General features: G+C 42.9%; 1 protein-coding gene across 1 annotated transcript; it reads right to left on the bottom strand.

Moving 5' to 3' along the window:
• Nucleotides 1–2,049: 2,049 nt before the first annotated feature.
• Nucleotides 2,050–27,067, bottom strand: LOC142106616 (uncharacterized). Its single transcript, XM_075189616.1, has 6 exons — nucleotides 26,854–27,067; nucleotides 26,444–26,546; nucleotides 25,946–26,072; nucleotides 24,336–25,258; nucleotides 7,055–7,181; nucleotides 2,050–3,433 (listed from the first exon to the last, which is right to left on the bottom strand). Exons 2-6 carry the CDS (start codon nucleotides 26,490–26,492, stop codon nucleotides 2,506–2,508), a joined length of 2,154 nt encoding a protein of 717 aa, XP_075045717.1. The 5' UTR covers nucleotides 26,493–26,546; nucleotides 26,854–27,067; the 3' UTR covers nucleotides 2,050–2,505.
• Between the last annotated feature and the right edge of the window lie 319 nt (nucleotides 27,068–27,386).

Raw genomic sequence — 27,386 nt, 5'->3', positions numbered from 1 at the left:
CGATAGGCGTAGGAGGCTACTTCCTAAAATGTGGAAAAGATGATGTCCATCAAAATGAACTACAAATTCCATGAGGAAGGCATTTACCACCAATTACAACAAAGTACAGACATTTCTGTAATTGTGGATTCCAGAGGGGATGAATTAATATTGTGTGAGGATGATGTACACACTGATGAGGATGAGGCTGAGGATGATGACAACAACATCTTGCCACTGTAGAGTTTATTAATAGCTCTGTTAGTTTAGCTGCCTTAAGCCCATTGGTAGTTTGTTTTGTTGGGGCCCAAACAAACCAAGCACTTCAGCCACAAAAGTGGCACTCCTTGTCACTGAAGTGCCTGGTTTGTTAAAGTGTACATGTCCTTTTAAGATTCAACATGTGGGTAGGTGGGAGGGCCCAAAGACAATTCCATCTTGCACCACTTTTCTTTTCTGCTACTGCTGTGTGGAAATGTTTCCTAGATATGCTGTGAACTGCCGTGTGTTTGTGCCATTGCTCTGTCGCTCATTTTCCAGCCAGCTCGCTGAAGTCTTTGGCCGAAAGTGGATGAAAAGAATATTGTGACCTGTGAAGTGTTCAAAATGGACTGGAAATGACTGGAATTTAGTGTTATTGAGGATAATAATAATGTAGGAACAAAAAAGATCTAAATTATGTGATATTAGCAATTTTTCAAAGTAATACAGAACCAAAACCAAAACACACGAGGGCGGTTTAGCTTAGACCAAAACACGAAGTTATTACAGATCCAAAACCAAAACACGGGGGTCAGTGAACATCTCTAGTTCCCACTTTTTACACCCACCCCTGCAGGACACTGCCTTTTGCCATATTTTGTTGTTCGATTTTCAAGTTAACATTTATTGAAGCTTAATGTGTAACAATAATACACTCTAACCGAGTTCAGTAAATATATCATGATTGTAGTATAGGATCATCCACCTAGAGCTAGATTTCATGTCTGAAATTCTTAGATTTGTATTAGTATTGCAGAAAACTATTTTAAAATTATGTCTGCTGTGTAATTTTCATTGTAAAGATTTTAGTCTTGCTAACAATAGCGTTAAGAAAACACCCGTGCCACTGCATTGTGCGACATGTAATGTGAAAACAGCTGCAGTCAGGGAGTGGTCAATGAAGAACACTTCCCTGTTAATGAATGCGAGTGAATGTAACAGGAAGAGAACAGGTCACTGCAGAAGGCTGAAATCAGTATGGGCTCACTGGAATCAATAGGTTGCATTAAAAAATGCTAGTAAAAGCATGGTTTTTGGTACCAGGCCTTACATCAGTATTTCAAAGGAAAACAGTTGTTAAAGTTATTTTCTCTCAAAGATTAGTAAAATATCTTGTGTAGCTCATTACTTGTCCATAACATCAGCAGTAACAGTGGTGGGGGACGGAATTGATGTATTTACCAAAGGTATGACAGACCATCTCTCATAACTGACTTTTGTAGCTTAAACAGAGAGATGTCACCTGCCAGTAACTGATTGTTGAAATACTGAAATTATGGAAAAAGTTATATAAAATACCTGCATGTACATAAAATATTGCGATGGTTTCCCTAAAATGACCTCAGATGTTACCATGGAAGAAGATGTACTCTGGATAAACCATTTTAAGGAATAAGTAGTGTTTGTGTAGTGGTTATCTAAAGCAGATTTTCTCAATCCGTGTAATATGTAGATCAAGTGTACACCTGATTAATTTGATCAGTCCATTCAATGTAATTCAAATTAATAGTTATTCTATTATTTTAAACTATATTGAAAAAAATAAGTAATTGGTAAAATATACAAATATTAGGTAGTCGGTGATAACTTGAGTAACATTATGGGATGGTCAGTAATAATTTACTTATATTGTTGTATAATTTTTTTTTAAAAAAAGGAGCAAATAAACAAAGGATTGAGAAACGTACATTTAAAGTGCTGTAAGCCATAAATTCAAATGTGAAGGGCATCATAGATTATTTGGAGTTAGAGTTCTGAAAATTATCAATTTCTGAAGCTTATCTATTAATTAACTTAAAACAGGACACATTGTGCATTGCTGAGCTGCATTTTATTAACGGAATTCAAAAAGTCTACACACGTTAGTAGGTCCAGAACTGAAGGAGAAAAATCAGACATTCTGTAATGCACTACTACAATTTCATAAGGAATAAGCTAAATGACAAACTGACTACATGTGTCCCTCCAGATGTAGATGGACAACAATGCCCAACAGACTTTGTCCACTAGGATTATGGAGCATATTGGAAGTTATAGTTTAATAACACTTGTGGTATAAGCATTTTTATATCAAACACCAGTGACAAAGAATATTAAAAGAACCTGAAAAGAATACAACTTGTCATCCCTTGTGCCTATTTTAACAAGCACATGTTAAAAAATTGCTGAATGCAAATAACTCAAAACTAAAGTCACAGCAACATTGCTTTATAATTGTCATTTTAGTGACATTGTTCACAAAGAATAAGTCAGACTGATGACAATTCAGTTTTCAGTGGCAAGACCCCTATTAATGAAATCTCGGATCTTGTCTCGGACATCTTGCTCCATGTCAACCATTTGATCCTGTATGCTCACAGTGTACTGGCCCAGCTCCTGCTTCATGTTCTCCACTCTCTGTACTAGTGCCTGGTTCAGGCCATCTGCATAGGGGATAATTGTGTCTTTAAACTCTGCAATCTTCTTGTCCATCTGCTGGTTCATCTCGGCCAGGTAGGGCTCCAGTGTCTGTCTGACATCTGTCATATCTCCATTGAGCTTGTCTCTTAGCTGGTTTGCATAGGGGTAGAGTTGCTCTTTCATTTGTACTGTGAACTCCAGGATTTTGCTTTCCATCTGCTCTACCTTCTTCCTCATGTCAGTGTCCATGTTCTTGATCTGTTTGCGGAGGGCATCTTGCATATCCTCTGCATAGGGGGTCAGGCTTTTATAGAACTCTTGCAGTTGTTGATCTATATTATCTTTCATTTTATCAGTGATGGGTTTCAGCTGCTTCCTCATCTGCTCCACATTGTTGTCTATTGTGACTTCGAGTTCTTGATAGTAGGGGACAAGTGACACTTGCATGTGTTCTGCATTTTCTTGAATCTTGGCTTCCAGGTTCTTCGTTACAGACTTTAGCTGCTGGCTGACTACCTGGATGTTTTTGTCCAATTGTGTTCGAAGTTCCTCTGCATATGGAGCAACTTTTAGTTGAAGCTCTTCTACATTCCTGCTCAGCTGCTTGTGTACCTCATCTGCATATGGGGACAGCTTGACCTTCAACTGCTCCAGCTCCTGTCTGATTTGTTCTCTCAACTTTTCAGAATCTTGTGTCAGTTGCTCATGAATCTGCTTGGCAAAGGGAATTAGTTGGCTCTGTAGTTCTCCTGCGTAAAGGTTTACATTCTTCAGGTTTTCCTCAACTAGAACACTGTGGAGGAAGAGTAGTAATTAGTTATTACAGCTAATAGAATTTTAATGAATAACCAGTGGACATCTGTATGAATTAGAGATCATAACCAAAAAGAATGAGAAAAGTAGCTGTGTATATATGGACACTCTATGATACTTGAAAATATTAAAACTTAAAAAACGATATTGCAACTCAATTAAAAGTGAAATTAATTAAAAAGACTGTGAGCTACTAATAATAGTCAGCTATTTTTTTTTTTTTTTGTAACATTTAGACTGGAGTGACATGGTAGCACCCCCCAATAAGTGCCTTGGATACATTAATATTTATCACTACAAGGGGGTTTGTGGATATAAATGCACTCCCTGTTTAATCAGTGAAGTTTGATTTTTCCTGTTTCCTGTCCTACGTAGAGCCACAAGATCATGTAAGATACTTTCCCCATGTGTACATTTTCATTCAAGGCAATTCTGATCATTAATGTTATGTCCAATGTATAAATAATATCATTTTGAATGCAAAAAAAGTAATTTCTCCCCCTGGCCTTGAAAACTTATTACTCTTCTATAAAAGCTACAACCTGACTATATAATGAAAGGGCATGGAACATCAAGCTGCAGGCCATAACTCATATTTAACCTGCTCTTCAAAAATGCACTCTGCAAAGCAGGCTAGCAAGGGGAGATTGGGAAATTAAAGGGGCCTTGAAACGTTTTTCTGAAAGCAGCCTTATATGTAGGAGACACCAATTCAACCGTAGGCGGGACCAACACAGAAGTAGGCGGGGACAAAATTTCTCTCTAGCAGTGTAAAAAAAAAAAAAAAATTCCTCTACCCAAACTTTATGTTGTTCCAGTCAAGGTGGTGGGCATGCCCTTACAACCAAGAATATGATTTACCCTCCCAATTCCTACCTCTTCTTAGGGTCAGAGGGGCATTCAAACATAAACACATACTTGTAAGTATAACTGGTTATTTGTAAACACTTCCATCAACAATTCAACAATTTTTTTTTGTTCAAATTAAACAAAAAATGCTCCCATGAACTCGCCATGCGGAATATATTACAGGTAAGATAAAGCAGGTATTTTACTTTTATGCATAATTTGCCCAGTACTAATGATAAATATAAAATAAGGAGAACATCCTAGTGGCAAACAATACAGAGAATATCCTTGTGACTGCCATGCAATACAATACAGAGAGCATCCCAGCGCACAACACAAACACTATCCAAGTGACTAACATACAATATAGAGAGCACTCTAGTAACTGACATACAATTTAGAGAACATCTTAGTGACTAACAATACAGAGAGCGTCTTAATAAATAATATACAATATAGAGAGCATTGTACTGTCTGATATACAACATGCAGAACATCCTGAGGTAGAGCGACGGGAGAGAAAAATGAGGCGGGCAGCAGCATTGAGGATAGACTTAAGAGGGTCAAGGGGAGAATCAGATAGGTCACAGAGAAGGAGGTTACAGTAGTCAAGGCCAGATATTACAAGCGAGTAGACGAGAGTTTTCGTAGCTTCTGTGGTGAGAAAGGGGCGTATCTTGGATAAATTCTGAAGGTGGAAGTAGCAGGATTTTGAAAGGGACAGAATGTGAGGCTTGAAGGAGAGGGAGAAATCAAGGATGACCCCAAGGCATCGAGCTTGAGGGACAGAAGCGACAGTAGTGTTATTAACAGAAATAGAAGGGGGGGAGGTGGGAGAGTCCTGGAAAAGGGGGGGGGGAGACGATACGTTCAGTCTTGGAAATATTGAGATTAAGGCAGCGTTAGGACATTCAAGATGATGGCCGAGAGACAGGAGGGAAGGGGAGAGGTCAGGGGATGAAAGATAGATTTGGGTATCATCAGCATAGAGGTGGTACAGGAGGCCAAAGGAGCGGATGAGGACACCAAGGGAGGAGGTGTAGGGGGAGAAAAGCAGGGGGCCAAGAACGGAACCTTGAGGAACGTAAACAGGTAAGGTAAGAGAGGGGGATGTAGAGTCATGTGTAGAGACTGAGAAGGAGCGGTTGGTGAGGTAAGAGTAAAACCAGGAGAGGACAGAGGCCTATAGAATTGAGAGTTTGCAAAAGGAGTGCGTGGTCAACGGTATTCAAGGCAGCATAGAGGTCAAGAAGAATAAGAAGGGAGTATTTTCTTTTGGATTTAGCGAGGAGGTCATTAGTTATCTTAGTAAGGGCAGTTTCAGTGGAGTGGAGGGGGCAAAAACCAGATTGGAGCGGGTCAAGGAGTGAGTGAGAAGAGAGAAAGGAGGTGAGACGGTTGTAGACAACCGTTCAAGGAGTTTTGAAGCAAAAGGAAGAAGCGAAATAGGGTGGTAAGAGAGAGAAGCAGAATCAAGGGACGGTTTCTTGCGTAAGGGGGAGACAAGAGCATGTTTAAAAGAGGAGGGGAAGATTCCAGAGGAGAGGGATATATTGAGGAGGTGGGCAAGGTGGGAGCAGGCTTCAAGAGAGAGGGAGCAGAGAAGGTGGGAGGGGATTGGGTCCTGTGGGCAAGTGGATGGGGGTGAGGAAGAGAGAAGGGTATGGACTTCATCTGCAGATACCAGAGTGAAGGAAGAGAAGGAGGATGAGCTAGCAAGAGGGAAGGGGAGGGGAGAAAGAAGATAGCAGTCGCAGAGGAGGGTGGAAAGGGGGACAGATTGGGCAGGGAGGGGGAGATGGTGGGGTAAGACGGGACTGCTGGGAGATGTTATGACATATAGAATCAATCTTGGAGGTGAAGTGGGTAGCAAAGTTGACAGCAGAGAGCGTGAGGGGGGGGCGAGTGGCTGAGGGGGGGGGGGAGGGAGTTGAAGATGGCAAGAAGCCAACGGGGTTTGGAGGATTGGGAAGAAATGAGAGCTTTAAAGAAGGATTGTCATGCAGAGAACAGTGTAAAGTTATATATGCAGCATCTGCTTCGGGTCCATAAAAGCAGCAGAAGGACTTAAGACACTAGACAACATGTAGGAGTTCAGCACAGTCTGCCAACTGTGCGATTCTGGCAGGTGTCCCATTTTTTGTTAACTGTCTCGCACAGCCAGGATTTTGTCCTGGCTACAGGGACAGTTGGAGGGTATGTCCCACTTCACAGTGAATCTTCCATTCCTCTTTTACCAGCAGCTGTTTGTATTTTGTGCTGTCTAGTGTGCAGCACTGCATCTCACAGCCACCGCTCCACACTGCTACTCCATGATGGGAGTAGTCTTGCAGAGTACTGGTGTCGTCATCAGTGGTAGTCACCAATGCTCTGTACAGAGTTCCTTACCACATGGAGCAAGCAGAGGTGGGGGCTGATGTGAAGACCAGAACCCTGCCTCACCATACACTGCAACAGATAGGAACCTGTGACAGCAGGGGTGCTGGGCTGAAAGAGAATGGGGGGGGGCATATGTGACAAGGAGAGAGTGGAGTGGGCCTGTGTTACGTATGTTCCCTTACCATTTTCACTTTAACACATATGGAGGGGGCAAGCACTTATTTTGCACACAGACTCACTAAACATATATAAAACCCCTGATCACCGTTGTCCCTTGCACCCCTTTTCATAAGTATGCACAACTGAAATTTTAACATTCTATTTGCAACCAATGCAGAAATCTTTCATACCTGCTCACTCCCTGCTTACTTACTTTAGCTGCTTGCTGATGTCAGATTGCTGAATCTGCTCCACAGTGTCCTTTGTAACACTGGCCAGTTGGCTGAAGTAATTCCAGAAATCATCAACCACCTTGTCAGTGCTGACTTCAGCCTGAGATCCTACAAATAGTAGAATATGTCATAAAAAATGCTTAAGACACATACTGTATATGTTTTTTCTATGTATTTCTCTGAATCCAGTTCTTTGATGAGTTCTCTGTCAAAGTAATACATGTATTCATAAAACTAATACATTTCTTTGAAACTTCGCTTTACACATGTATTTTAAGGATGTATTAATACAACTACAAGTAACTATGCTCGATATCATATCTATATATTGAGTATATATTTATCTTCTGTGACTTTACCTGGACACAACAAAAGCACAAGTAATATTGCTTACTTGTCCAGTAATGTGTTGGGGTTGGAAGACTGTATAATAGCCTGTGCCCAGACAGCAAGCAGAGGATAGAACACACGGAAATGACATACAATAGTGATTATAGGCAGAGAGGGCAAAGGTAGAAGGATATTGATGAATGTTAAAAGGTTAAAGAGTGATTTGTACGAGCAAATTATGTGGGTTAAATGTTAATCTGATAATACTGAATATGATCATTTGAAGAAATTAGACCAGAGATCTGTGAATTTTTCTGAGGGTCTGTGTTTCCAATGATTGTTTCTTTTCAGGCTCCCCTTATTTTTTCTTGTTTTGCTCTATAGTAGTTCATCTAACCCTGGGTGCACTTACCTGTGATTGTGCACACAAGAAGTGCAAACACTGTCACTTTCACCAACATGTTGAGTCAGTGGATGGGTCAAGAGATATTGGAAATGTCCCAAACAAGGTAAATCTGCATAAATAAATGGATAATGACATTAAAAAATTTGTAGTACAGAGTTTAGATCGGTGGTAGCCATAATAACAAAGAGTCTCAATAGTTAAACATAAGTAATGCCATTAGATAGCGGTTATGTTTTATGTGCCCCGTGAAGCAATAATACACATTGCTTGGTATATAAAATATACATGAAATTCTAACAAATGTGAAAAGCCATCTTATTAAAAAAAAAAAAAAAGTCTTCTCCCTCATCTTCTATATAGTGCATGTCTATTCCTATAGGAAGACTGGATCAGATCACCCCTTACCTGATTCCTCTGTATTTGGGTTTGAAGTTGATGCTGGTGCCTCAGGCTGCCTTTATATTAGACCATCTCTGTAACCTGCCTTTGTTCCAAGGCAGCATATTGAACTTTAGTTTAGTTTTACAACGTGGAGTTCCTGACGTGTCCTTGTTTTCATGGTGATGCTGGAAGTCTGACGAGCTCAGTGAGATATGCTCGCTTAGTCATAATCAAGAAGATAGACTTGTGGGTAGTTTATGTTTATTGAAAACTGCAAGTGGTGGTGAAATAACAAGTAAATCCCACCACAAATATGTGTGGTCTCTGAATTACAGGTTATATTAGGTCCTTTCTGGGCTCTGCACAATAAAATAATTAAAGTGTATAATTTAATCCAAACAACTGTGAGTCTAATGTGCTGCTATTTATTGTATACTGAATTGTAGGTGTTGATCAAAGAAAAATGTTTACTAGGTCAAAATTAAATTAATGCAAGTTTCTGCTGTGTGTGTGTGTGTGTGTTAAGTATTATACTATTCTGCTAAGGACTCCTGGAGCGTAGTTACACCACCAGCAAGTTTTCTGCTACAGGAACAAAATTAAAACCCAATGAGTTCACAGCCACAATTTCTGTTCCTTGCTAATGGGGCCTGTGCAACAGACATTTTCCTAAAAGCTAACCTTGGTTCTAATATTGTGGGCCACACCCAAATGAGCCTTAAATAGGCTTGATAGACAGCTGCTAAGGCAACATAGGCAGTATTTTGAGACAAAACCAGAGAAGAAATAACCCTGCGCTCGGTATATCCCGTATTATACATGGTACCAGCTATATGGCAATATAAACGCCCTATATGTAGGAAAAACAAACAAACAATTGTTGGCTGTTATACTGTATAGTGCTAATTACAGGCTCATATTCACCCCAGGATTTTTCTTCCATGGGAAGCGCCTGTATATTTCACTATTGTCTGCACAGTACACTCACTCTAATATTGGCTCCAGTTCAGTATCTATTGTAATTCACTAGATTTATAGGTTAACATTTATTGAATGATTGAAATGATTAATTGGAATAAAAATATACTATACTATATACTATAGTATAGCCAAGTTTGTAACCTATGACGTTCGTAGATTTACCTTCCCGACAGCAAACTGTTGCGGATTTTGTTTTTAAATACATTGTAACTTATGCTGCTGTATAGTTTTGGTTATAAGGCAGAGGCATAACTAGACATTTCTGAGCTCCATTGCAAAGTTTCGTAAGGGGTCCCATGCCTGATTTCCTCACCTCTCTCTTTGCCTCTCGCTTCTCTTGTGATTGATCCCCTGTGACTCCCCATTGTGCCTGCTGTTTGTTTGCCCTCCTTTAAGGATGTACGCTCTCATGAGCAGGGCCCTCTTCCCTCCTGTCTCTCTACCTATTCTTCTCCTCCATCTTCAATGTGTAAGCTATGTTTGCAGCTTTGAACTCCTGGTATTTTTGTTTATTGTTCTGTATGTTTTAACCCTGTATGGTCCACTGTCTGTAATTCAAACTGCGATGTGGAAACCTTGTGGAGCCCTATAAATAAAGATTATTATTATTATTATTATTATTAATAATAATAATAATAATAATAATAATAATAATAATAACAATAATTAATGTACCACCATGTGGTTAAAACACATATACATATGGGGCTTTGACATGGAAGGTGGGCCCCTTTTCACCTGCACCTCCTATGGTGTTATGCCCTTGTATAAATGTATTAGACCACTGTTGTTAAGAAAACACCAATATCTGCACCCTTTCTGATCACAAACAGCACCTGTCAAGTCTGCTCTCACCATCTTTTTTGCTCTTATAATGAAATCATTGTCTGTTAGTATTCAACAGAACCATGATGTGACATACATGGTCAAAAAGTGCGCTTTTTATCCAGATTTACTAGAGATGAGCGCACTCGGATTTATGAAATCCGAGCCCACCCGAACATTGCCGATCCGAGTCGGATCCGAGACAGATCCGGGTATTGGCGCCAAATTCAAATCTGAAACTGAGGCTCTGACTCATAATCCCGTTGTCGGATCTCGCGATACTCGGATCCTATAAATTCCCCGCTAGTCGCCGCCATCTTCACTCGGGCATTGATCAGGGTAGAGGGAGGGTGTGTTAGGTGGTCCTCTGTCCTGCTATATCTCGTGCTGTTCAGTTAAGTTCTGTGCTGTTCAGTTAAGTTCTGTGCTGTTCTGTGCTGTGCTGTGCGGTGCTGTGCTGTGCTGTGCTCAGTCCAGTGGTGCTGTGTCCTGTGCTCTGTCCTTCTGAGGTCAGTGGTGCTGCTGGGTCCTGTGCTGTGTCCTGTTCAATCCAGTGGTGCTGTGTCCTGTGCTCTGTGCTTCTAAGGGCATAGTTATTTTCACCAATATTCCCAAGTGTTTAAAAAAATAAAAAAAAAGTTATTTAAAAAAAATACAAAAAACTAATTCAATTTTTTTTTAATTACAACAAAATTTGCACAACCAATCCTGCAGTATAAGCCCATTGGTACTGCAATATTACCAAGTTCACACATTCAGCAGTAAAAGTCCAGTGGTTCTGCAATATTACAAAGTTCACACATTCTGCAGTATCAGTCCAGTGGTGCTGTGTCTTGTGCTCTGTCCTGCTGAGTTCAGTAGTGCTGCTGGGTCCTGTGCTGTGTCCTGTTCAGTCCAGTGGTGCTGTGTCCCGTGCTCTGTGCTTCTAAGGGCATAGTTATTTCCCCATTATTCCCAAGTTTTTAAAAAATAAAAAAAAATTATAAAAAAAATTAAAATAAAAAATTGAAAAAAAATAATAATTATAACCAAATTTGCAAAACCAATCCAGCAGTATATAAGCCCATTGGTACTGCAATATTACCAAGTTCACACATTCAGCAGTAAAAGTCCAGTGGTACTGCTATTACAAAGTTCACTGATTCAGCAGTGTATAAGTCCAGTGGTACTGCTATTATGTAAGGATGCCCCTGGAGGGGCTGAAGATGTGCCCGGTGCCCGAGAAGCGGGCGAAGATGCCTGCGATCGCCGTGTCCCTGGAGGGACAGAAGATGTCCCCAGCTCCTGTGCCCAGCAAGAGGGTGAAGAAGGAAGAAAGAAGTGACTTACCCGTCCAGCGCTCCAGCAGCGGTAAGTATGGCTTCTCTCCTGCAGGTCCCGTGCGCGGAGGAAGGATGAGCCAATCAGGGCTCATCTTTCCCCGCTGGCCAATCAGGGGCCGGATGCGCGAGCCAATCAGCGCTCGCGCCGGCTAATGACGTCACGCCGGCGACTATATAAGTCGCCGGGTGGCGCCATTTTGGCAGAAAGAGTCCGGCGGCGGAGAGAGAAGGACGTTGTGGGACGTCCAGCGAGGAAGAAGACCAGAATCGGCGGCGATCGTCGGCGGGGAGCCCTTGTAAGGGCTGAGAGCGCCCCCGCCTCCAGAGAAGGTAGAAGGTAGAAGACCCGCGCCGAACAGGAGAAGAGGCGCCGCCGGCTGGAGGGTCTAGAAGACCCGGAGAAAGAAGGCAGAAGGCGGCGTGGCAAGTTGAGATTCCTGAGCCCTGAGGTAGAGAGGGGGCTGAGGCCCATTAATCAGAGCACAAGGCTCTGTGTGCAACTGGGCAAGAGGCCCATGGTGTGAAGGGCAGAAGGCCCTGGAGGTGGTGAGATAGAGGCGTGGGAGCCTCGTGAGTGTAGGCGCAGTCCTGTGTGAGGTGAGCACACGTAGTTAGGAGGTACAGTAGAGCGGAGGCTCCTGTGGTGCTGTAGCAACCGGCTGGTTGGCTAGCAGCGGTGTGCTCTGGTAAGTAGCTTACAAAGTACTGTATATTGTATTCTGTCTGTGCGGCGGGTATTGTTGAATTACAGTATTTTGGGTGTGCTATGTATTTGTGTCCAGGGGCAAGACGTCAGGCCCCCATTAAAGGTAAGCTCTTGTTCCTGTGTTGTTCTGTGCTAACCCGTGCTGTGGGGACAAGTGTAGTTACCAGCATACACATAGTCAGGGGAGAACACACGTAGTTTTCCTGTCACTTAGGTCCCCGGGGTCACACTGGTTCCCAGAGGGGGTGGCTGAGTGAGTTGGTGGCAGTGCAGCACACCTTGAGGCAGTTCCAGGGGCGGCCGTGGTTCTGATTGAGGGTCCCCAAGGCCGGTTCCGTGCAGGTGGACCTGTGGTTCCGGACGTAGGGACAAGTGTGAGATACCCGAGTACAGGCAGTCGGGCGGTTCAGTTCGATCGGCTGTTCCGTGTGGCAGTCGGCCCGCGGGTTAGTGTGCTGTTCCACTGAGCCTCAGCTGGGCTTGAAGCAGCCGGTCCTTAGGGTCCGTGGGTGACCCCATCGTAAGGAGACAGTCTCCTTGGTTAGAGCTGGGTGAGGGGGTTAGGAACCGCCCTCCGGTTTAGTCCGTGAACACCGGCTGGTGTTCCCCGTAGTGTGTAAGTGAGCAGTTCCGTTAGTGCACCACACCTAGTTAGTCATAGTGGTTTGACTTAGTTGCGTTGCCGACCATTAGAACGTTGTCAGGGTCGGGTCGCTGTTGTAGTCAGTCTAGTTTTGTGGGTGCCATCTTTAGTCTCACCGTTAGCGCAGAGGGAGGCTGTGTGTTCTTGTCATCCGCAGGTATCGGGGAGGTGCAGGAGAACCGGATCGGAAGTGGGAGTGTCCCGGTGAGTATTACGCTCGATTCCCCCTTTCGGTTAGGCCCTCACCGGCAGGTGTGTGAGGTACTTGAGGCGGGATTAGTCCTCGGAATAGTCTTGGTCTTAAGTACCTGTAGTCCCCCGCGTCTTGGCAAGAGCAAAAGTGAGGAGGCGGCAAGTGGGCTTGGACTGAGAGTGTCCTTGTTCGTTGCCGTATTCTCGGACAGCCCTTACCTGGTAGGCACGGCCGTAATCTCTGTCTCTTTCTTAGAGGGACGTGGTTGGAGGTGACAAGGGTTGCGGCTGCGGATCTGCTGGGATTGGATCGTAGCTGGGATATCAGAAGCGGACTGGAGGTGACCATCGTTTTCAGGGTAAGTTCTTTTGTATTGCGTCTGTCCCTGTTTTCCCCTCAGGGGGCGTTACATTTTGGCGTAGTCGGCAGGATCAACGATGGCTCATCGGGGGATCATTCCGCTGTACGAGGGACACAGCTGTGTCCTCTCTTGTGATGAAGTGGCAGCGTTCATGAAGCAAGTCCTGGAACGTTGTGAGACAAGGAACAAGAAGAAGAAGAACGGAGGTACTAAACTGCAACGGGCGGAAGAATCGTTTTCAGGGTAAGTTCTTTTGTGTTGCGTCTGTCCCTGTTTTCCCCACAGAGGGCGTTACATTTACAAAGTTCACTGATTCAGCAGTGTATAAGTCCAGTGGTACTGCTATTACAAAGTTCACTGATTCAGCAGTGTATAAGTCCAGTGGTACTGCTATTACAAAGTTCACTGATTCAGCAGTGTATAAGTCCAGGGTACTGCTATTACAAAGTTCACTGATTCAGCAGTATAAGTCCAGTGGTACTGCTATTACAAAGTTCACTGATTCAGCAGTGTATAAGTCCAGTGGTACTGCTATTATAAAGTTCACTGATTCAGCAGTATAAGTCCAGTGGTACTGCTATTACAAAGTTCACTGATTCAGCAGTATAAGTCCAGTGCTACTCTCCTGTGCCGCATATAATTTTTAAAGGCTTTGCCGAGTGTGTGTGGCTTAGGGGTACGCTCTCTTGTGCTACATATAATGGAAAACCAATATTTGGAGGATAAAGTAGGGAAAGATCAAGACCCACTTCCTCCTAATGCTGAAGCTGCTGCCACTAGTCATGACATAGACGATGAAATGCCATCAACGTCGTCTGGCAAGCCCGATGCCCAATCTCCTAGTACAGGGCATGTAAAATCCAAAAAGCGCAAGTTCTCCAAAAATAGCAAAAAGAGAAACTTAAAATCATCTGAGGAGAAACGTAAAGTTGGCAATATGCCATTTACGACACGTAGTGGCAAGGAACGGCTTAGGCCCAGGCCCGTGTTCATGACTAGTGGTCCAGCTTCACCCAAGGATCTAAGCCCTCCTCCTCCCCCCCTACAAAAAATTTAAGAGAGTTATGCTGTCAGCAACAACAACATAACAGCAAAGAACTCTGCCTTCTAAACAGATGACATCACAAATCCCCAAGGCGAGTCCAAGGGTGTTGTTGGTTGTGAACCCTGACCTTCCCATCACTGTACGGGAAGAGGTGACTCCATCCAGCATTTGCAGCATGCCCTCTGCATATGCTGGAAGGATCACCCACAGTCCAGTTACAGATTTGGCTAATGAAGGTGTGAATGTTGTACACCGGGAGGAGGATATTGATGTAGCTGGCGCTGAGGAGGATGTTGATGATTATGATGCAGACAGATACCAAATTGCCTTTCTCAATTTCTATTTATATTCTAGATTATATAACGGCTGAAAAGTGTTCTGTTTTACTCCTAGTGGAGAGGGGATCTGATGCAGACAGATACCAAACTGCCTTTGTCCATTTCTTTGTATATTTGAATTTCTAGTTCTACAGTCTATGCAGGCTGCTTTATTTATATTCAACTGCAAGTGTAGGGCGGGGGGGGGGGGGGGGGGGGGCATAGATAGCCACCAAAGTAACGTGGTCCATTTAATTTCACTTTCTAGCTCCACAGTCTGTGCAGCCTGCTTTTTTTATCTTCAAAGTATTTATATTTACAAGCCTTGCAATCTAAATTAACTAGAGGTAGTGACGTGGTAGAACTCCAAAAGGCAGTTTGGAAGCCCCTGTACAAACTGGCTCTATGTTTTAACTGAGTTGTCCCCCCTCCAGTGTGTACTCGGAAAGAGTTTTTAGTGCAGCGGGGAACCTGGTCAGTGAGCGGCGAAGGAGGTTGCTTCCTCACAACGTTGAAAAAATGATGTTTATAAAAATGAATAATCAATTCCTCAATGAAGTACAGCACTGCCCTCCAGACAGTACAGAGGGACCTGTGGTTGTGGAGTCCAGCGGGGACGAATTGATAATGTGTGAGGAGGAGGAAGTACACACTGTAGGGGAGAGGAATCAGAGGTTGAGGATGAGGACGACATCTTTCCTCAGTAGAGCCAGTTTAGTTTGTACAGGGAGAGATGAATTGTTTTATTGGTGTGGGGGCCTAAACAAACCAATCATTTCAGCCACAGTTGTTTGGTAGGCCCTGTCGCTGAAATGATTGGTTTGTTAAAGTGTGCATGTCCTATTTCAACAACATAAGGGTGGGTGGGAGGGCCCAAGGACAATTCCATCTTGCAACTATTTTTTTGGCATTATGTGACCATTCAACAGTCGTTTGCCATGTTCAAAAAGTAAAAGAAAATGCCAACAAATTCAATAAATTAAATCAAAAGTTAAATGCCCTGTCATTATTTAAAACAAGAGGTTTTGACGTGCTAGAATTAGTGTAGTGTTAAGATGTTATAAACACTACACTTGGAACTTGGAGGAGGTATTGTGGCCCCGGTATCAAATTGGGTACCGGGGCCACCCCACTACGCAGTCCAGATACTTGTTTGGTGGAATTCAGACCAGTTGAGGGTGTATTTATTTTATTGTGGCCCCGGTATCAAATTGGGTACCTGGGCCACCCCACTACGCAGTCCAGATACTTGTTTGGTGGAATTCAGACCAGTTGAGGGTGTATTTATTTTATTGTGGCCCCGGTATCAAATTGGGTACCGGGGCCACCCCACTACGCAGTCCAGATACTTGTTTGGTGGAATTCAGACCAGTTGAGGGTGTATGTCACGGGCACTAGGAGTCTTTACCCAGGGATCACCAGGTGGTAGGCTTACCAGAGCAATGTAGATGGTAATAGGGTACTCTGGTAGCTGGGTGATCACGGAACAGGAAGCAGCAGATGATGGGATGCTCAGGAAAGTCTATGACTAGCAGCACTGGTAATATGGAGGTAATAGTACACGAGGAACTGTAGGACAAGGACACGTGAAGGTAGTCAGTGGTCTGCGATAGCAAGTTGTACCACTGCTATAGTGAGGGGGAATGTCCAACAGAAACGAGGAGGTGATGAGAGTCAGCGGTCTGCGGATAGCAAGTGGTACCGCTGTCTGAGTGAAGGAATGGAATCCAAGTGGAGGTATCCGGGGAGTCAGTGGTCTGCGATAGCAAGTTGTACCACTGCTGAGTGAGAGGATACTGGAACAGGTGATACCGGAAACAGGGATCAGTGGTCTGCTACTAGCAAGTTGTACCACTGAATATATATGTGAGGAGGTGCACGGGGAGAGACTGCAACACAGGATATACACAGGCACCTTATACACGATGCACAGTAACATGCACAATATATATAAATGACTGAACAGGTCTGCAAATATAGAAAGTCTCTTGAAGTAGTCCAGCACAAGTTAACCCAGTCAATGATGGCAATAGACTCAGCGGATAGCAGACTCCAGAGGAGAACCAACACAGTCCAGCAAGATATGCAATACACCAGCACAGTCAATGAGAAGTATGCATACCGTGGTTCAGAAGCAGGCAGTCAGATAGGAGTGCAGCGATACCTGAGCGGCAGGAGGCCGGCTGGATGAGAAGTCCCAGGATAGATGAGGCAGCGGTCTAGTAGGTGCAGCGCACAGATAAGTAGACCAACAGGGACACGAATCCACAGGAATCAGTAACACGTGGAACTGGACTCAAGGAGAACCCAGGAGAGTGGAGATGATCCAGCAGAGGAGTAGTAGATGAGATATAAATCCAATGCTGACAGGAGGGTAGACCAGCGGGACACGTGAAGGCGTGGAGAGCGGGTCAGCAGTAGATGGGTGATAGCGCGGTCAGCAGCAGCAGGACTCTGCGGTACACGGAGGTAACCAGTAGCAACCAATAGGTGTCAGTAGCGATGGAACACGGGAGAGCAGAGTAGGCCAGGAGCTGTTGATCACGGAGAGTAGCGAATGGCAATGAGAGCAGCAGTCTCGAGGAAACACAGGAGAGCTGAGGAGAGACTGCAGTGCACAGGAGCAGCGGATAGGAATCAGCTAACTTGTCACGATGATGAACACAGGCGAGTTGTAGGCTGGAGGCTGTAGTGCACGGAAGCAGCGGATAGACATCAGCTCACAGACTTGATGAGGAACAGGTGAGTGGATGTAAAGTAAAGGTTGGAGTGCACGGAGGCAGCGGGTAGGAACCAGCAAACAGTCACAGTGAAATATAATAGCGTGATGAGGATTAGAGGACTGTAGTGCACGGAGGCAGCGGATAGGAATCAGCAAACAGTCACAATGATATGTAATAGCGTTGAAGTGGTTTGGAAGACTGTAGTGCACGGAGGCAGCGGATAGGAATCAGCAAACAGTCACGATGATACAGTTGATGGTAGAAGTGGTATGGGAACCACAGTAGTAGAAGTGGTTTGGAAACCACAGAGGTAGAAGTGGTTTGGAAACCACAGGAATCAGCAGCGCTGAAAACACGAGGAATACAGGAACACCTTCAGAGACTCATAGGGAATGAGACTCCAAGATCAGGCAACGTGGTGTTGACCACAGGTGCTTAATATAGGGAGGTTGCCTGATCTGCCAATTGAGTTAAAGGGACATACACTGAAGTATAGGAAAGGGCTGCGCATGCGCAGACCCTCAGGATGGAGGACGGCCACGGTTCCTAAATGTCCGGGAAGAGGCACTCACGGTCCGGTGAGTGACAGTGTATTTATTTTATTGTGGCCCCGGTATCAAATTGGGTACCGGGGACACCCCACTACGCAGTCCAGATACTTGTTTGGTGGAATTCAGACCAGTTGAGGGTTTTATTATTATATTGTGGGGACCACTCTATACCACTCTATTTAATACTTTAATTCTATTACTAATTGCCATAAAGAGGAACTGCCGCTTCAATTTAATACATTATTTCTATTAGTAGTTACCATAAAGAGGAACAAAATAAACAAATTTTACCAAAAGTATAATATGACTTACAAACACTACACTTGAAAGATGGTGCCTTTAAATGAAAAAGTCAGTCTTCATTGCACGACTATGTGCAACAGGGACAGTTTTTTGGTCTACAAAGTCAAACAATAACAGTTTCTTTTTGTTGGGATAACACTTTCCTTGAGCAGAATTCTCTCTGAATTAGCACAATCTCTCTGGAAGCATTCTCTCTTATAAATGTAGGTCTCCCTCTGACAGCCCTCTCTCTGACAGCTCTGTTTGTGGCAGACAACCCTCTGATAATGGCAGCTTTCCCTCTGGCAGCTTTATGAAGAGGTGCCCTGCAGCTGCAGTGCTCAGGAAGAGGGCGACAAAAGAAGAGACTACAAACTACTCACCGGTCCGGGATTCCAGCTTTCAGTACCTCCATTCCTCCCCTACAGGTCCCAGCAGCAGAGGGCAAGTGAGCCAATCCTGGCTCATCTCCGATCGTTTATACTGTTGGCGCTGCGGTGAGCCAAAGACCGCGGTGCGCCAGGTAGTGGGCACAAGGCCCGGGTGCAGTTTTGACCTTGGTAGGGTTTTTTCGGTCACAAAGACCCGTAGAGTAGAGGGGCACAAGGCCCCATAGTTAGAGAAGGAGGGCACTAGGCCCCATAGGTAGAGAGAGCGTGGGCACAAGGAATCATTGGTAGTTCTTGGGCACTAGGCCCAATATGTAGGTGTAGCAGGGCGCAAGGCACTTGAGTTAGCAGGGCATAAGGCCCTTGAGTTAGCAGGGCGCAAAGCCCTTGAGAGTTAGCAGGGTGCAAGGCCCTTGACTGTAGAGAGGCGTAGGACTTGGACTTAGTGGGGCGCTAGGGTCCTGACAGAGTAGCAGGGCGACAGCCCTGTAGTTGTGAAAAGGACATTGGGTTCTCGTGGTTAGAGGGACAGTAGCTCCTGGTGGTTAGCAGGGCAGTAGGCCCTTATAGTTGGTGGTAGGCGATAGGCCCTGGTTTAGCAGGACGCTAGGTCCCTGGGTAGCTTAGGGGACACTTGGTCCCTTGATAGATAGTGAATAAGTTACAGAGAGTGGCTTCCAAAGCCCCTCTACCCGGCTGAAAGTCCTTACTATAGAGAGAGTCGCTGTCATAGACCCGCTTCCGTGAGTATAGCCCAACGAGGGCTGTTTCTATGGTCCACTCACCTTGCAGAGCTGCCCCTCCCATATTTTCCCCTTTCCTTTATAGCATAATGAATGCCCTGCACACGAGAACAGGGGCCCTTTTCCCCTGCTGCGTTTTGGGTTCCCAGACATCCCCCCCACCTTCCCACACTTTCGCTCTGACAACACTCTCTGTATTAGATCTCTCTGTGTCAACTCTCTCTTTGACAGATTCCCCTCTAACTTCCCTCTTTAGATAGCCCCTCTGTAGTGATAGCTCTCCCTCTTGCAGCTTTCTCTCTGGCTGAGCCACTCTTTGTAATCACTTCCATCTCTGTACTCACTCTCCATGTTTAAGCAGCGTCCACTGGCAGGCTCATATTTCTCTTGTGTGCTGCCTCTACTTCCCTAGAGGCTCCTGCTGTGGTCTCAGCAAAGACAACACCTCCTCCTTCAGACACACTCGTGCAATTCTCCTTTCCTTTGGACCACTTTGCGTCCCAAATGGGGCTCTGACACCACTATTTATTTCTACTTCTCGGGATGCTGTTGGACATGGTCTCCCCTGCCCAAGCACTGCCCCCAGTCAGTAGCTTCTCCACTACTTTCTTACCCGTTCAGTGCCCCAGCCTCCCTATACAGGTGAGATCTGGATTCTGGTGTTTTATAATATTCCCTTAATTCTGCTACCTTCAGAACGTGATGCCTGAGACCTGCCTCAGGTAGACACACCCGTAATGGTCAGTTGCCAACAACTTTGAATCCACAAAAGATTACCACAAATCAAAATGTTTCACTAGTCTCAAAAGACAATTGAAGCAATCCAATTTATCAGCAATTATTAGTGGATCATATTTTTGGATGCAACGCCATGAGCATAATGATTTTGCTGTGCCCTGAGTCCTAAAGTGACTCATTGCACCAGAATTCATCAAGGTAATGTTAGATAAAACTGAGGGAAAGTGGGACAGTTGGGGGATATACAACATATAAAAACACACTCCAAAGTCACCCAGTTACTGTAAACATATGTATTTTATTGAAAGTTACTGTGAACATACCACCCAGCTTTTCAAAATTTTAATAAGGACTATGTGTCACGTCACAATGGGACATGACAACACACCACAAAGCGTGTCTAGCGTATCTGAAGGCGCTAAGCTACCCTTAACCCTCCTACCCTCCCCTCCCCTCCCCTAAAATCTCACATGCTGTTTAAAGTGACAGTGGTTATACCTCCTAACATATGAACCGTCAGAACAAAGATGCCTATAATAGTCTGGACGATGACAAGCTGGGAATGTCCTACCTAAATTGAAGCAGTTGGGATGTATGCTGTAAACATACGGTATGTATTTTAGTTGCAGTCTGACACAGTTACATATCTCCAAACATTTCAAATGGTCAATTAAGTGCAATTACAAATCAGTTTAAACAGACTCAATATTAGTGGTATTTATAGTCACACTCCCATTTGCTTGTCTCAGCAGATTTCCAGATAAAAATTTACAGACTGCCATCACATCTATCCCATCAACCAAGTGGCTCCCAGGATCCAACCCAACTTAAGTAGACTTAAGTAGACTTGTATGTAATTAATGAGCCATACTTGGATTGGGAATCTTTTTATATCACTGTTGCAACTGTCATAAAACGAGACACCAGTGATTTAAGTATATCCAGGAGTGGGTGAAAGGGTGATGGGGGAGCAGACAGGATAGAACTTCCTATTAGTGCCAGGCATAGTGGCAAAGTAACAAGTAACCTTATTTATGGGTGCAAGGGCAATGGGCATGCTGACACTTTGGGAAAAAGTCTATGAGAGACGAAATGCATTGGGTTACTATGATTGGCTTTTGGACTGCCAGGTGACATCAGCAAGGTTGTGCGCACAACAGGAATCAGGATGTACCAGCGCGTTCCAAAAGACCGAAGTGGAACGCACGCAGGACATACGCTGACATCCTGAAACAGGCGCTGGATGAACACCTGCAGTGCATCTATATTGTTTACTATACTATTTGGAGGATCATTACCAAGGTAAAGGCATAATTGAAGACATTTTTACATTTTGGTAACCGTGAACAAGGATCGCATGTTCATCGGCAGCATTGTCACTACACCGCTCGCTTTCTAGATGGTCCTTTCTGAAAAGAACGATCATGTACAAATACCATCACCTCCTCTACGATTCTAAATTGCCTGGTCTAATAGAAGACTATACTGCAGGCTTTTAGATTTAGTTTACCATTGACTTTTATAGACAATTCTTACAATTTTTACTCACCTTTTAATCTTTTTTTTTATTAATTTTTATTCTTCTAGTTTGTTGATCTATTGTCAACACATGAACCATATACAATCTGTATGTGTTCTGTCAAGTATGGCCATACGTGTTTCATGTTTTTAATTATTTACCTCAATGAAAAAAATTATAGAGATATAAGAGGTTGTTTAGCCTTACTATGATGTATGTAGATTTATTTGTATCTTTTCTGACCTGGTGGTTCCAATATCTGCTCTAACCTGCAAAGGGGCAGTAATTGCCAACTGGACTCCAGATGCTATAACTTCCTTCAAGGTCCTTAAGTTAGCATTCATCTGTACTCCCATCCTGATACACCTTAACCCGGTCTTGCACTTTGTGATGGAAGTAGATGTCTCCGAGGTGGTACAGAACCTGTATTATCGCAGAAGACTCTCTCAAGATTTGGAGGTAACCCTCCACCAATTCCAAAAACTAGCTCCTTCAGAAACTCCTATGGACAGATTATTTGTTCCAGTCCATCTTAGAAAGGCAGAACTTTCTGAATGCCATGAGAGTAAAATCGCTGGACATCCAGGTATCTCCAAGACTATTGAGAACCTCTCACATTCTGTCTGATGGCCTTCTTTGTCCTCAGATGTCAGGGATTTCATGCTCTCTTGCAAAGAATGTGCCAGGGGCAAATCCTCCAGAAGCTGCCTCTCAGATCATCTGAGCTAAACTCTGGACACAGCTTTTGATTGCCTTTATTGTGGACCTATCGTGGTCATTTGGTCACAACACCATCTGGGTGGTAGTGGAACGGTCTAGTAAAATGGTCCACTTCATTCCTTTGGCTAAGCTACCGAATACTATACTGGATTCCGCTGCACTTACATGCTGACAAGGTCATCAAAGAGTTCTATATATTTATAGCTTATGACTAGTTTTTTGATGATTTCTTTTGCCTCCTTTATAAAAAAAGCTGGTAAATTTGGACTCAAATCAATAATTTACAACCCCCGCACTTCTAGCCCATTGGCTTTTCAATTATTGTTCTGAGTTCAGTCACAATCTGTTATTGTTAACTAGTTGCCTTGTCTGTGAGGAAATCCCCATTTACCTCCCCCGGCCCCCTTTGTCCAACACCCCTCTTCCTTAATTTCCTATATTGTATATTCATGTTCATGTGCAAAATATTGTATTGCATTTAATGTTCTTTTGAATCGGGAAAATCTCTGTGTAAGATGCTTGAGTGTACATTGACTATATGGATTTGATTCCTTTAATAAACAGCTATTTTGTTTTTTTAAAAAGAAATAAACAGTGACACCGGATTGCATTTGATGTGTGTGTGTCGGGGTGGGGGGTGGGGTGGGGAGGTCAGTGGAGACCACCCTGACCACCTTGTGTTCACTACCAGTGCATAGAGCGGGCAGCATCAAAAAAAACGCTGCCATTCCACTGGCTGACCCTACTGCAGATGTAATTGGAAGTGTTTAAGGAGTGACTGGAATCAGGTGGTTGCATCCCCGCACCTGTTTATATCATTTTACTGCCATCAAAAACACTAGTAAAATGATCATTTTGGAACGTCGATTTACATCTATATTTCAAATGAACATATTTGGCTAGGATATTTGTCCCTTTATAATAATTAAAGTATCTTGTGCATCTCTTTATATGTACACAATAGCTGTAGTAACAGTGATGGTGATTGGAATCAATGTATATTCCATGGGTGTGACATACCCTGTCTAGGCACTACGGTTTGTAGATTTAGAGAAAAGATGTCCCCTGCCATTGTAACTTTAAGAAGAGGAAAAGAAAACCCCTTGCACAGGTTAACTCTATTTTCACTCTTAGCCAACTAGATTTGATTCTGTAAAGGTACTCATGGGGTTTATGCAAGAACAATTCTACTTAATAAAGTGCAACTTGTGAGCATAATTATATATATAATATCTGTGCTTGACTTCATTAGAGACTTGGACAGCATTATAGCTACTAGGATTGGTGAGAAATTCAGTTTACGTCTGTAACTGTGATCATTGAAATGTTGGCATTGTGAAAAGTGATAGAGAATACATGCATGTACAAAAATATTACTGTTTACAGACTTTGTAAATATCCAATCATTGTAACACTGCAGAACTTTGCCAAGGAAAAAGTAATGTTTGTGTACGGGTTATCAAATCAGAACATTATTTTCAGAACACTATTCATTAACTCGAATCAGGACACATTGTGCATTGCTGAGTTGCATTTTATTAGCGGAATTCAAAAAGTGCACAGGGAGGTTTAACATTTCCATGGCTGAAGGAGAAATGCCATACAACATTGAGTAATGCACCAGTACAAAAACATAAGCAGGCGTAATCTAATTAACTGAGTTCCTTCTATTTTACTGTAAAGTATTTAAATGACAAGCAGACTACATATGTACCTCCAGCTATTTACTGCACAACAACTCCCAATATCCTTTGTCTGCTACAATTTTGAGAATATTGAAAGTGAGAGTTCAATAACATCTGGAGGACCACTGATAGTATAACTTTAACTTCACACTGGAGACAAAGTATATTGTAATAACCTGAGAACAATACAATTTGATCATCCCTTGGGCCTCTTTTAAGAGGATGAGCGAACTATGAGCAAATGCTATATAATGACTGAATATAAATAGCTTGGAACTCAAGTCACAGCAACATTGCTTTGTCATTTTGTTTTATAAAATTGCAAGCATCCTTTATATGTGATATGTGTATTATTAGTGACATTGTTCGCAAGGCATAAGTCAGAGTAATAAAAACCTCAGTTTTCAGTGGTAAGACCCCTGTTAATGAAATCTCGGATCTTGTCTCGGACATCTTGCTCCATATCATCAATCTGATCCTGCATGGTCACAGTGTACTGGCCCAGGTTCTGCTTCATGTTCTCCACTCTCTGTACTAGAGCCTGGTTCAGGCCATCTGCATAGGGGACAATTGTGTCTTTAAACTCTGCAATCTTCTTGTCCATCTGCTGGTTCATCTCGGCCAGGTAGGGCTCCAGTGTCTGTCTGACATCTGTCATATCTCCATTGAGCTTGTCTCTTAGCTGGTTTGCATAGGGGTAGAGTTGCTCTTTCATCTGTCCTGTGAACTCCAGGATTTTGCTTTCCATCTGGTCTACCTTCTTCCTCATGTCAGTGTCCATATTCTTGATCTGTTTGCGCAGGACATCTTGCATATCCTCTGCATAGGGGGTCAGGCTTTTATAGAGCTCTTGCAGTTGTTGATCTATATTATCTTTCACTTTGTCAGTGATGGGTTTCAGCTGCTTCCTCATTTGCTGCACATTGTTGTCTATTGTGACTTCGAGTTCTTGATAGTAGGGGACCAGTGACACTTGCATGTGTTCTGCATTTTCTCGGATCTTGGCTTCCAGGTTCTTCGTTACAGACTTTAGCTGCTGGCTGACTACCTGAATGTTTTTGTCTAGTTGTGTTCGAAGCTCCTCTGCATATGGAGCAACTTTTAACTGAAGCTCGTCTACATTCCTGCTCAGCTGCTTGTGTACCTCATCTGCATATGGGGACAGTTTGACCTTCAACTGCTCCAGCTCATGTCTGATTTGTTCTCTCAACTTTTCAGAGTCTTGTGTCAGTTGCTCTTGAATCTGTTTGGCAAAGGGAATTAGTTGGCTCTGTAGTTTTCCTGCATAAAGGTTTACACTCTTCAGGTTTTCCTCAAGTAGAACACTGTGGATGAAAAGTGAGAATTATTCACTAAAACTAACAGAATCAAGGTTACTGGTAGTATAGTGTAAAACCCAATGGACATGTATAGGAGTCAGAGATCATAAAAGATAATTTTCCCATGTGTACATTCTATTTCAAAGCAAATACGATTTTTACTGTTTCCTCAATGTACAAATAATAATTTAATTTGGAACATTATTGCAAAATTATTTCTCCCCTGGCTTTGAAAATGTATTACTCATTAGTAACAGCTGCAACTCAGGCTGCATTCAAAGGCATACAGTAACTATAAATCTACTCATATATAACGTCAAAGCATGTAAGCATTTAACAGTATCAAAAACATTAATACATTATATTTACTTTGAGGCTGAATGTGAACAGGTATGTTAGTTAAATGGCTAAATCTGCACGTGCTAAGTAATACCAGATGTAGACTGTACATTTCAGCTATACACCGGAGGACTTTTATGAAAACTGGTGAAAAGAAAAAAGGTGTTGTTGTTCCTAACAATAACATTTTAATAGTCATTTTTCTAGTGCAATTCAGAAAATGAAAGCAAACATCTGATTGGTTGCTATGGGAAACTCCACCGATGTCTCTTGCATCACTTGTATACAACATGTAACTATACCTGCCTAATGCTTTCATGCCGTTTTATACATGCTCACTCCCTGCTCACTTACTTTAGCTGCTTGCTGATGTCAGATTGCTGAATCTGCTCCACAGTGTCCTTAGTACCGCTGGTCAGCTGGCTGAAGTAATCCCAGAAAGCATCAACCACCTTGTCAGTGCTGACTTCAGCCTGAGATCCTAAAAATAGGAGACTCTATCAAAGACAATTCAAGACACATATATGTTCTTTCTATGTACTTCTGTGTGTCCATCTCTGTGAGGTGCTATCTCTGTAGCAGTAGCAAATATATTTATCAAACTAATACATTTCCAGACAGCTTAGTCTTATACATGCATTGTAAAAATGTATTAATATAATTACAAGTTACTAAGTGTGATATCGTAAATATGTATTGAGTATATGTAGATGTTCTGTGACTTTAGCTGGGCACAAAAACAGCACAATACAATATTATGACTCCCATTATTATTTCTTGTGTGACCCCTTCTTTTACTGTCTCATTTCTTCTTCACTCTACAGAAGTTCATCTCTCTCTGTGTGTACTTACCTGTGATTGTGCACACAAGAAGTGCAAACACTGCCACTTTCACCAACATGTTGAGTCAGTGGATGGGTCACGAGATATTGGAAATGTCCCCAACAAAGTAAATCTATATAAAGAAATGGGTAATGACATTAGAAAATGTGTGCTTGATAGTTTAGATCTGTGGTAAGACTTAATAACAAATAACACAAAACATTAAACAGTAAAATTAAAAGGAATACCATAACCGAGAGTTTTTATCTATGAGCAGTAATGCACATTCTATACCCCATGAATTGCAAATATAATGCCCTATAAAGTTATAACAAAAGTGAAAATCCATCTTATTTTGCAAACAAAGCCCCCCCCCCCTCTCATCTTCTATGCTGTGCCTGTCTACTCCTGTAGGAAGACTGGATAATATCACTCCTTACCTGCTTCCTTGGTGTTTGGCTTTGTGGTTGGTGCTGATGCCGCAGGCTGGCTTTATATTAGACCATCTCTGTATCCTGTCTGTGTTCCAAGGCAGGTTACTGGACTTTAGATTAGTTTTACAACGTGGAGTTCCTGACGTGTCCCTGTTTTCACAGTGATGCTGGAAGTTTGATGAGCTCAGTGAGATATGGTCACTGAGTCATAATCAAGTGGAGAGACCTTCTGAGTATTTCTTTTTATTCAAAAAATGCAGCTGACAGTGAAATAAAAAGTGCTACCACTATGGGCTCTGGGTTATAGGTTATTTTAGGTTGTGTGTGAGCTTAACAAAATAACAGACTTAAAGAGTAAAACTCAGGAGAAATAACTTTGAGTCAATTGCAGTGCTTTAGTGTTTTGAATTGCAGATATTGATCATAGGAAAATGCTTGCTAAGTACTAGGTCATCTTCATATGGTCTATTTGACTACGTCCTTCATCATACTCTCCATTCCATAAGTTAGATAGATTTATTTCATTATCCCAAATCATT

This window comes from Mixophyes fleayi, chromosome 11 (assembly GCF_038048845.1).
Source record: "Mixophyes fleayi isolate aMixFle1 chromosome 11, aMixFle1.hap1, whole genome shotgun sequence".
In the NCBI taxonomy this organism is placed as follows: domain Eukaryota; kingdom Metazoa; phylum Chordata; class Amphibia; order Anura; family Limnodynastidae; genus Mixophyes; species Mixophyes fleayi.
Note: the sequence above shows the minus strand (reverse complement) of the source record. Positions and strands in the feature narration are given on the sequence as shown.